Source organism: Anomaloglossus baeobatrachus, chromosome 2 (genome assembly GCF_048569485.1).
Source record: "Anomaloglossus baeobatrachus isolate aAnoBae1 chromosome 2, aAnoBae1.hap1, whole genome shotgun sequence".
Taxonomy (NCBI): Eukaryota; Metazoa; Chordata; class Amphibia; order Anura; family Aromobatidae; genus Anomaloglossus; species Anomaloglossus baeobatrachus.
Window position 1 is genome coordinate 525,890,380 of NC_134354.1, and position 12,192 is coordinate 525,902,571.

A 12,192-nucleotide genomic window follows, 5' to 3' on the forward strand; every position below is an offset into this window, starting at 1 on the left:
CATATTTTGCTCAAAATGCAATAACAATAATGATAACGTTAAAACTTCAGCCCGAGACTCAAAAAAATAAGCCGTCACTGAGCCATAGATCCTGAAAAATGAGAACGCTACGGGTTACGGAAAATGGCGCAAAACGTACACCACATTTTTGGGACAAACTTCTGATATATTTTTTTAACCCCTTAGATAAAAGTAAACCTATTCATGTTTGGTGTCTAAAAACTCGCACCGACCTCAGGCATCACACTGACACTAGTCTTACGATCTAGTGAACACAGTGAAAAAAAATATTTCTCAAAAACAATAGAGCAACCGCACTTTTTTTTTGCTATTTTTCCGCGTTTGGATTTGCTTTGCCTTTTTTCAGTACACTATATGGTAAAACTCAAAATTATTATTTATATACATACATATATACATACATATATATATATACACATATATAACAAAAAAAATTTCAAATAAACCTCACCAGTAGCAAAAACACTAAATATTCTTCAAAAAGCCCTTATAAAAATAAAGTGCAATTTTTAATTTTATTTTACTTCATTGTAAAAAACTTCAGCGTACCTGCACTTCTAGACGATGCTGACCGACATGACCACATCACACAACCATGCTTTTCAAATACTGTACATACAAACTACTTACCTTAGTAAAAGTGCTGAAAAAAATAACATCTAAAAGATTAAGTAAAATAAAACACTTTACAAACTTGGTTTAAAAGAAAAAAGTTTTTTTTAGAAAGAACAAGCTTTGAGTCCCAAGCATCTAGAAAGTAGAAGTCCCAGAATTCCCCGGAGTCTAGTGATAGTGCAAACCATCCCCATTATTTAAAATCAATTCTTCTTAAGCAGTAAAGCCAAAAAGTTTAAAAAATAATTTTAACAAACGCTCACACAGAAAAGACGCAGAACGCTAAAGAATTCCAGTGTGTTAATTGAAATGAAAGCTATCCTGTGCCAGAATTAGTAGAATGATTTTGACAGTGAAGAACTGGAGGCTGGAGTGAAGATGTTTTAATAGCGGGGAAAAAAAATAGAGAACATAAAAGGCTTGTTTAGCTTTATTTCTGGTTCCCAGTGGTCAATTTTTGTGTATTTGGGGAGAGAATGGCTGATAAGAAGTTCTCCAGACTTACTGATTTTTTGTTTTCCTTTTTTTCTTTAACGGAAGCTTTATTCAGTAGGGAGTGGCAAGTTGCCTACAGGACAGAGATGAGCACAAACAAGTCACAGCACCAACTACACATAGCAAAGTAAATAAACTGATTTAATGGAATAAAAACACAATGTGGACTCGCACATACAACTTCACAGAAAAGAATGCAACACATAGTAATGGAATACAACAAATCATGATATTGGTGGTTCTCTCACATTGCTCCCAAAATCAGGTCTACTATTTCTGGTATCCTAGTGAATAAAAACCAAAAGAGGCCAAAAGGTAAATGATAATCATTTTACAATATTATAGCAAAAGAACAAAAATCGGGAAATAATGTGGAAGCAAAAATAGGCAAAACAAGGAAAATTAAGATAAAAACAAAAGCAAATATTTTTTCATTTTTTTTTACTAAATTTTATGGCTTGAGAAGAGAATTCTTGCGGTAAATAGGTAGAGCGCTTTAAAAAAAAATATATGTATTTCACATCAATTCTTGCACTGTTATAAGTCAAGTAAAGTTTTTAATACAACTTTTTCATCTACGTCACGATTCTGTGTAAGCAGAGTTTCTGTGTTAGGGATATTTGACTCCCTCTAGGTAGACTGTATATCCAACATGGACTTCACTCCAAAGACTGTCTATATTTGACAGGACTTTCTGAAATCCACTTAACCAGAACTCCAGGCTGTAGCGCTTTTCCTTCCAATCTGGAGATATGAGTCGACAAGCAAAACTTCAGAATCCTTAATTTGTCCAAAGTTTGATTTATTCATTAAATTACCAATAATTAGTAACAAATTTTAAAGGGTTGTCCGGGACAATTTCCTTTTTTTTTTTTTTTTTTTTAATTATTACCATGGGCTTAAGAACTAACAGGCAGGTAGTTCCAAGCTGCCAGTCTGTACTGCCTGGCGTCAATCTATGTTGGCAAGGAGCAGTCACACACCTCTCCTGCCAGTGGTTTTGCAGCTTACTCTGACATGACGTTGAGAGAGCAGCGGCTTCTGCTTTACTGGAGGGGTGTGTTTGCCAATGCTGATTGACAGCTGTCTTTCCCTGTTGCCTAACTGCAGAAGTCAGCTGTCAATCAGCACGGGAAGTCTCGCCCCATCTACAGAGCAGCCGAAAGAGAAAGAGTTAATCTGTTCCCGAGAAGCAGCAGAATCGCAGGTAGGTACATTCTGTGACTGCTCAGAGCCGACACCGGGTAGAACAGACAGGTAATTACAAACTACCTGGTTGTTAGTTCTTAAGCTGATAGTAAAAAATAAAATAGTCCAGAATAACCCTTTAAAGTAGTAATATAGTAACATCAATCTTTTTCTCAACATCTTGTTACTAATGGGGCTACAGTACTTATATAGAATTTCTGAACAAATAACTTCTCAATTCCTGTGATGAACTATACAATACACTAAACCTAGAAATTTGTGTACGTAAAAACGTATAACTTTGGCCAGATCTTTCTTTATGGATGGCCTCAAATCTGATTATTTTGAGATCAAAGAAAAACCTCTCATGATTAACTGTCGTTGGCTGCATAGATTAAACACTTTTTCCAGACATCAGCCATACATGTACAATCACGGGATGCAAATGGGCTGGTGTAGCAGCCAGGGGCTGGCTGAATGACCACGTCTGCCATGACAGTATGCTTGTGGAGCACCACCGAGACATAATATGAGACATTATTTCATATATATATATATATATATATATATATCTATATATATATATATATATATATATCTATATATATATATATATATATCTATATATATATCTATCTATATATATATATATATATCTATATCTATATATATATATATATATATATATATCTATATCTATATATATATATATATATATATATATCTATATATATATATATATCTATCTATATATATATCTATATATATATATATATATATATATCTATATATATATATATATATATATCTATCTATATATATATATATATATCTAAATATATATAGATAGATTATATATATATATATATATATATATATATATATATATATATATATAGTGTAAACACATTTGATATACCGCATATGGAAAACTCGGATCAAAATATTAAATTCAAAGGGAGCCTAAGAGTCTATTCATGCGGTCCAAAAGGCAGATTGCAATCCTTCTATCAGCCTCCATATTACTGTGTCATTAATCTCACTTATGTCTTAAGCAACTTGTAATCACTCTGCTTTCGGGCTTGTTCACACGTCCATATAGATTGGATGTTTGCTGTCAATTTTTTTTTTTTTCCAATCGGACAGTACACTGACCCATGTTACTTAAAGGGTCAGAGCAGATGACCGATTATTTTCATTTACAATTAGTCTATGAAAACAAATTGCAGTATTCTGTGGTCGAGTCTGAAATTGGATGAGAGTGCGAGAGGATGGCACAGTAAATAGTCCTGTACAGGATTAAAAGCTACTACTATAAAAAAAAAAAAAAATGCTTGCATATAGATACAAGTGAAAAAAAAATAGTCCCCCTTTTCTGGTTGTAAATGAGACCGATTTTTTACACTGTCATGTGACCTTAAGATCGGAGCGGTTATTACAGCTCACACAGGAGAAACCTTGTTCTGGACTACTGCTGTGTGAGATGTAATGAGGCAGTGGCTGGCACAACAGAAAAATAGTAGCAGATAAGAAGATCTCTTGCAGCGCTCCCAAGAACCAGGTACGATAGCCACAGGAACAGAGGATCTTGAACATAAGTGGATTTATTGATAATTGTACAAAAAAAAAAAATGCGTTTTGGCTACTTCAAGCCTTCATCAGGTTAAAAATAAGCAAACATTTTTTTAATTTGCATAGATTGAAATGTGTGTGATTATGGACACTGACAGGCAGTGGGGGGAGGGGCAATACAACTGCGCTGACAATGCTAGGAGAGTAGGAGAGGTGATAGAAGAGTTTGTAATGTGATACAGCTAATCTCAGCTGTACTTTCTGCCCCCCACAGGGACTATCTGAAATGTGTTAGTTATCTGTGCTTTCTAATCATGCAGGAGGAAAGGGTACAGTCTCACTAAACGACGTACCTGCGATTCCAACCACGATACGACCTGGTCAGGATCGCTGGTGCGTTGCTACATGGTCGCTGGTGAGCTGTCAATCAGGCAGATCTCACCAGCGACTCGTGTAACGATGCTGTGCTTGGTAGCCAGGGTAAATATTGGGTAACTAAGCAAAGCGCTTTGCTTGGTTACCCGATATTTACTCTGGCTACCTGCGTACACAGCTTACAGGCTGCCAGCGCTGGCTTCCTGTATACGTAGCTAGGGTACACATCGGGTTACTAAGCCAAGCGCTTTGCTTAGTTACCCAATATTTCCCCTGCTACGTGTGCAGGGAGCCATTGCTAAGCAGTGTACGCTGGTAACCAGGGTAAATATCGCGTAACCAAGCAAAGTGCTTTGCTTAGTTACCTGATATTAACCCTGGTTACCAGTGTACGCTGCTTACACAGAGTCGGTGCTCGTTGGTCTCCTGCCGTCGAACACGTCAATCTGTGGTGCACAGCGGGAGACCAACAAGCAAAAAATGAACCAGAAAAGTGTGTAACGATCAGCAATTTCACAGCAGGGGCCAGGTCGCTGCTTAGGGTCACACACAGTGAGATCACTGATACGTCACAAAACCTGTGACTCAGCAGCGATCTTGCTAGCGATCTCGCTATGTGAGAAGTACCCCTTAGACCAGGAGATCAGGGCTGTATTATTAGATCTCATGCACTTATTGATTTGCTTTAAAGGGCTATTCCCATCTCAAAAATTCTATCCCAAATATGTAGTAGGTGTAATTATATTAGCAAATACCTCCAATTAGAAATGTAGTATAGTTCTTCTGATATAGCCATTTCTCTTACCTCATGTGCAGGGCATTACAGCTTAAGCTTCCATGGTTATGACCATAAGCAACTAACTACATAACTAAGTCACTACCTGAGTGGACATAACCATAGATACGTAAACTGCACATGAGGTAAGACATGGCTATATCAGGAGAGCTATACTACATTTCTAATTGGAGGTATTTGCTAATATTATTATGCCTACTACATATTTGGATACTTTTTTTTCTTAGTGAAAGAGGGATAGTGTGGGAGAGTCAATTCAAAAACTTTTTTCCTGTGTGCTTTTTTGTTTCTTTTAAATTCTACACTTATTGGGTTAGTAGTGGGGGTGTCTGATAAGACACCTCTCTATTACTAAACCCTTGACTTGATGCCAGCTGATAACACACAGCTAACATCAACCCCAAAGAATATTACCCTGACTGCCATAGCACTATGGCAATCGTGAAGAGCCAAAGATTCTACCTATTCTTGGGTGGCTGCGAGCTGTAATTTTTAGACTGAGAAGGGAAAAATAATTATGATCTTTTTTAGCCTGATCATATCAGCCCACAGCTGTCCGCTTTACCTTGGCTGGTTATCAAAAATGGGGGAGGGAAAGACTCCATGACCTTTTAAAAGAAAAAAAAGCATCTACCCATGATGTTCCCTTTTGTTTTCAGCCATTTCCACCCCTTTGGCTGGAGTCAAACTTGCATTTGACTCGCATGAGTGCAATGTGACAAAATCTTGCATTGCACTTGGCCTCATGTAAGACAATGCTGCAGCTCAGATCTGAGAGTTTTTACTCAGCCCTAAACGGACTAAGAAAAAAAAAAAATCGCATTATGCTGCAATTGTCTGCGAGAGCCATCATTCGCACCCATACAAGTCTATGGGTGCGAGAAAAACATCGGACTGCACTCAGATGTCATTCACGTGCAGTGCAATAGACGCACAGGCTGACACTGGAGGAGATTAACGGCCTCCCTCTCCTCCACAGTGCCCGCTCTCTCCTCCGCAGCTGTGACCTGATTGCAGCAGAGGCTGAGCCGAGGGTCATTAGTATATCGTATCCGTTGGTCTCGCATCAGACACGATATGCAAGTGTGACCCCAGCTTTTCAGTTTTTTCCAGACCTCCCCCCTCCCTCCTCCCAGGGGGTCTGCAGGAAAAATGCTTGAGTTCCCCATGGATTTCCATTATACTTGTTACTCAAATCTAGCGGATCTGAGCATTGGACCTCTTCAATTCGAGTAACAAATACTTTAGTAAATCACTCATCACTAGTGTTCATCTAAAGCATTGAATACAATAAGAGTCCTTAGAGCACATGCTGAGTGGGAAGAGAAAAAAAATATTGCTCAGTGTATAATCTTCCACGGCATGAGAAGTGTCATGATATTTGACTGAAAGTTGGAAAAATGCTTTCAACTGAAGCAAAAACATATTGAAAATAAATTGTGCTCTTACTAGGCTCAATAAGAACCAGGAATATGAAATGACAGATGAGATCATTTACAGTGTATGCAAGCATTACAACAAGCATACCTCCTGTTGCTTAACAAACTGACATATGATAGCGTTCGGAGAGAGGGGGGGAGAGAGTAGGGGGAGAGAGGGGGGGGGAGAGAGGGGGTAAGAGAGAGGGGGGTGGGGGGGGTGGGAGGGGGGGGGGGGAGAGAGAGGGGGGGGAGAGAGAGGGGGGGGAGAGAGGGTGGGGTGAGAGGGGGGGGGGAGAGGGGAGAGAGAGGGGGGGGTGAGAGGGGGGGGGGGAAGAGGGGGAGACCAGGAATGAATTCAGACGATTTCAAAGCTACATTTGGACTTGCTGGGCATGCTCTGAGGAACAGGACGAAAATCCTGCACTGGAATCCATCGTGTGGCGCATGACAACGGAATTCTGCACTATAGACAAACCTTATGCCTCCTCACGGATGACGACGGAATCATGACGGGTGCGTTTTTTTGCAGCTACAAAAAATGGTGCATTCTGCGTCTCTCCCGCCTGAAGGTCAGTCACTAAATGACTGATGAGCTTCGCGGCGGGTCCAACGCAAGGTCATCAGTCACAATCCGCCGCTCAAACAAGTCTATGGAAAACAACAGAATCCGCCAAACTGATTGTGTTATTTCCCTGAGCTTCGGATTGTGACTGATACAAAATAACGGAAGTGTGGACATAGCCTAAGCCAAAACCGTTTAAGAAAACCTCTTGTGGAAAGAAAAGTCCAAGAGAGGTTTTTGCAAAGCACATGATTCTACTGTTTAACGAAAACAGAATGAGGGCTACAAAGAAAAGAACTTCACACCTACAGTCAAATATGGTAGAAGCTCAAAAATGCAAAGCATCAGAAAATCTCAAGATTACCAAAGGATTTTGGGTCGCAATGTAGTTCTCAGTGTCAGCTGGGTTTGCATCATGGGTCTTCAAGCAGGACAATGAACCCAAACATACTTCAAGAACCACCCAGAAATGCATGGAAAAAAAGCTCTGGAGAGTTCTAAAGTCTCCAGCAATGAGTCTGGAACTAAATCCCATTGAACAACATTGGATAGATCTTAAAATTGCTGTTGGGAGAAGGCACCCTTCAAATTTGAGAGAAATTGAACAGTTTACACAAAATGGGTGGTAAAAATTCCAGCTCAGAGGTGTAAGAAGCTTGTTGATGGTTATAAGAGATGATTGATTGAAGTTATTTATTTCAAAGGGTGTGCAACCAAATAATAGGCAGAGGGTGCCAATAATTTTGGGGTTGTGTATGAAATTATGTCTAATTAACTAAGGAAGCTCAGTAGTGTATTTGACCTCCACGTGCCTGTATGACCTTCCTACAATGCCAGGCATGCTCCTGATGAGTCGGCAGATGTTCTCCTGAGGGATCTCCTCCCCGTCTCCATCTCTGTGTCTCTCTCCCCGTCTCCATCTCTGTGTCTCTCTCCCCGTCTCCATCTCTGTGTCTCTCTGTGTCTCTCTCCCCGTCTCCATCTCTGTGTCTCTCTGTGTCTCTCTCCCCGTCTCCATCTCTGTGTCTCTCTCCCCGTCTCCATCTCTGTGTCTCTCTCCCCGTCTCCATCTCTGTGTCTCTCTCCCCGTCTCCATCTCGGTGTCTCTCTCCCCGTCTCCATCTCTGTGTCTCTCTCCCCGTCTCCATCTCTGTGTCTCTCTCCCCGTCTCCATCTCTGTGTCTCTCTCCCCGTCTCCATCTCTGTGTCTCTCTCCCCGTCTCCATCTCTGTGTCTCTCTCCCCGTCTCCATCTCTGTGTCTCTCTCCCCGTCTCCATCTCTGTGTCTCTCTCCCCGTCTCCATCTCTGTGTCTCTCTCCCCGTCTCCATCTCTGTGTCTCTCTCCCCGTCTCCATCTCTGTGTCTCTCTCCCCGTCTCCATCTCTGTGTCTCTCTCCTCGTCTCCATCTCTGTGTCTCTCTCCCCGTCTCCATCTCTGTGTCTCTCTCCCCGTCTCCATCTGTGTCTCTCTCCCCGTCTCCATCTCTGTGTGTCTCTCCCCCAGTCTCCATCTCAGTGTGTCTCTCTCCCCCAGTCTCCATCTCAGTGTGTCTCTCTCCCCCAGTCTCCATCTCTGTGTCTCTCTCTCCCAGTCTCCATCTCTGTGTCTCTCTCCCAGTCTCCATCTCTGTGTGTGTCTCCCAGTCTCCATCTCTGTGTCTCTCTCCCAGTCTCCATCTCTTTGTCTCTCTCCCAGTCTCCATCTCTGTGTCTCTCTCCCAGTCTCCATCTCTGTGTCTCTCTGCCAGTCTGTCTCTCCGCCCGTCTGTGGCTGTCTCTTTCCAGGGCGTCATATAACCTCACGCATAAGCTTCAACTAACAGTTTATTTTGTTCCTATAGCAACCACTGACAGTCGCTATTAATATCCTATAGCTCCCATCTCCTTTCAGTTTAATGGCGGCAGGATTTTAGAGACTAACTGTAAAGCACGGGGTTAAATGTTTCTGTCAAAACACGAGGCGTCTGTGCAAAATTTCGTGATTGTAAATGCGACGGTGCGGATTCCTTTAGCGGACATACACTCAGCTTTATATATTAGATTATACACCACACACACATATATACCTACATACTGTATATACATTTATACACATCTATACATGCACATATATACATACACAAGCATATTATATATACACATACATACACACGCATACATATATACATATACAATATACTGTATACAGTGTGTGTGTTTATATATATTTTTTTTTATTTTTTTTTTCAATTCATTTGTATAACCTAACATGATCCAGACACGTGAAAGTGAGAAAGATTAATCTCTTAATTTTTCTTTCGAGGATACCAAGACTAAGACTTTTGTAGCCTTTGTCTCAGCTATGTATGTATTATGTTACACATTTTGTTATGGCCTGAATTTTATGTTAATGAAATAAATGTTATTAATTATCTTACCAGACTTGCTTTTCGCTGCTGTACATTATTATTCACTGTGTGCACAGTACAAATCAACTAAGATTGTATTACAGGAAAGGATGATATGTAAGGACAAACTATTCATGTAATATTCATCACAAAGGACTTGTTAAATTTGCCATGTCGTCTCTACAGTCTGCTTTTTTTTTTTTTTGGGGTGGTCAGCAAAATTTGAGTTTCCGTTAACTCGATACAAGCAGTGTGTCGGTATGACCATAGCAACCTACATGAAATCTGAAAATACAGTCATCAGGATTCACTTTTCAAAATCTAATAAATCTGTGGCAAACAATTTTAGGGATGTTTTAAATGGAACCTGTCATTATGTTTTTCCTATTGAACTATACTCACATGTGCCCTAGCAAAAATGATACTTTGTTTGCAGCGAGGGTAGATAGATGTTCCAGGCATGAGAAACCTGGTGAATAAGTCATATGCTAATCAGCTGGAAATCACACTTCCAGAGCACTTCCACCCAGATTTGCACATGGCTTCTATGCTAGATTTCTCACAATTGGCAAATTGGAACTCTACCAAAAAGAGGTATTTATTTTATAGAGGAACAAATGCCTAAACCACACCACTTCTTCCATAAATGTGCTGACATTTCTCTTTAAATGTTCTTAAAAGAAATTAATCAACTGTAAATATGTGAATACAAGCATAAGACAAGTGGTAATCTAAAGGCTACTTCAAGAAATTATTTGCATTCTTCTCATACCCCTTGTTCACCCCAGCTTATACTCCCCTCCGGTGCGACCGCGGTTTCATCGATGTCAGAAGTTGCGTTCCTGGGTCCTAAGTGACATTATGACAGGCGAGCCTACCAGCCAATCAGTCCCGGCTTCCTTCACCCTGTCGTTGGACATTTGAGCAGGAAGGCAGCACAGTGCACACATCCTGCTCAAATGTCTAAAGGCGACGAGACAGACGCCAGGCACTGATTGGTTGTGGGGCTCGTGTGTCAATGTCACGTGGCACTCGAGACCGCAACTTCAGACATTGCTGGAACCACAGCCACACCAGAAGTGAGTATACGGTTATTTATTTTTATGGGGGCGAACAAGGGGAATGCGAAAGGGTTGTTCAAGTAGTGGACATCTCCTTTGAAAGGGTTTACAAACACAACACACATTTATTTTTATTTTTTTTTTAACAACCTGTGGATTCATAAAAAAAGACAAGCGTATATACATCTACTCTATATAATGCTCCTCCAGTGGCATGCCTTGACATTGCTTATATGTAGCCAAAAATGTTGTCATATCATTAGCCGCCATGGTAATGCGCTGTAATACTGGCATTATGGCTCCCAAGTGATGCACAACACTTGATCGCTGGAGCGGTCATGTGCCAACCAAATGTAAGAGTCAGTGCTGGGTAACGAGGAGAGACAAAAAGTGTGAGTGTAATTGCTTTTCTTTATTTACATCAACAGCTGATTAAAAAACTGTGTTAGATAAGCATTATAATAAAGGCTATATCTACATTTTTAACCATCTTTTTAATTGCCCAAAAGGAATTTGAAATGAAAGAGGCAGTTTTGTCAGAGGCGTTAAATATATAAATAGTTACCTACATTCGTATTAAAAGGGAGACTGTCATGTCAAAAAACACCATTAACCTGTAAATCTGGAGTTAATAAGCAAGTCAATAGCATTCAAGATTACTCAGAGACTGCATTTAAAATCCAGCTACTAGGAGGAAATTAACTTTATTCCTTCTGGCAGCCTCAAGCTTTCAGTCATAGGGGTGTGGCCAAAGCAGTTTCAGTCATTACTAAGTACACAGTGAGCGTCAGCTGTAACCACACTCCGGCACTGACTGACAGCCGACTCTTTACTGATGCACTGTTGAGTGGCTGTCAGCCAGTTCTGGGGCATGTTTACAGCAGCGGCTCACTACGTAATGAGCGGTGACTGAAGCCGCACCTCTATGACTGAAAGCCGGAGGATGCCAGGAGGAATAAAGTTAATTTCCTCCAGATAGCTGGGATTTCAGTGTGGCAGAAGGGCATATTTAGAACGCTATTAACCTGCAGATTAACCCCATATCTACAGGTAATAGCGTTTGTTGACAAGACAGTTTCACTTTAGGACATATGAGACTCCATATCAAGCAACAGGCCCTAGTATAGTCCAATCCTTTGTCTTTTATTGCTTCCTAACCCACTGAATGTTAGCATAAACTGGGAATAGATGGTAGGGAATAGCAATGCAGGATCAACCTATACAGCCAACCAATCCAACAAAGTCGTCACAACCAGATCATACCATATCTCCAACTCACTTTTAAGCCAACTACAAAGTTAATTATTTTTAATGGTTTGGAACAAAACATTTGGAGGACAAAGATTTTCACAATGAATAAAGCAGAAGCACCTATGACTATATAAAGTGTAGCCACCCTTCCAAGTCCTGTTTTTGGTGGTTTCCAGCGAACAATCTTTAAAAATCTTAGATTTCTGGACTTGGATTTGAGAAGGGTTACTACACAGGAGATGGTTTAGTAAAATCCAAATTCCAAAATACTGATTTACTAGGATGCAAAACATATTTAGGGACCAGAGTTGGAAAAGAAGTATTCCAAGAATGAAACAGAAGCTACAATCACCCAAAGTACAAGGCGGCCTAATGCCACCACATAATCGGGTGTACTATCTAGCCACCCAACTGAAGCATTTCAATAGATGGGGCAGTAGAACACAC

At 40.4% G+C, this 12,192-nt stretch overlaps 1 protein-coding gene across 1 annotated transcript in view; it reads right to left on the reverse strand.

Moving 5' to 3' along the window:
* Positions 1–12,192, reverse strand: part of NF1 (neurofibromin 1) — a 442,125-nt gene that overhangs the window by 190,257 nt on the left and 239,676 nt on the right. Inside the window, exon 25 of the mRNA XM_075333827.1 lies at positions 1,142–1,204. Within this exon, the coding sequence (XP_075189942.1) occupies positions 1,142–1,204 (63 nt within the window). The remainder of the gene's footprint in view (positions 1–1,141; positions 1,205–12,192) is intronic.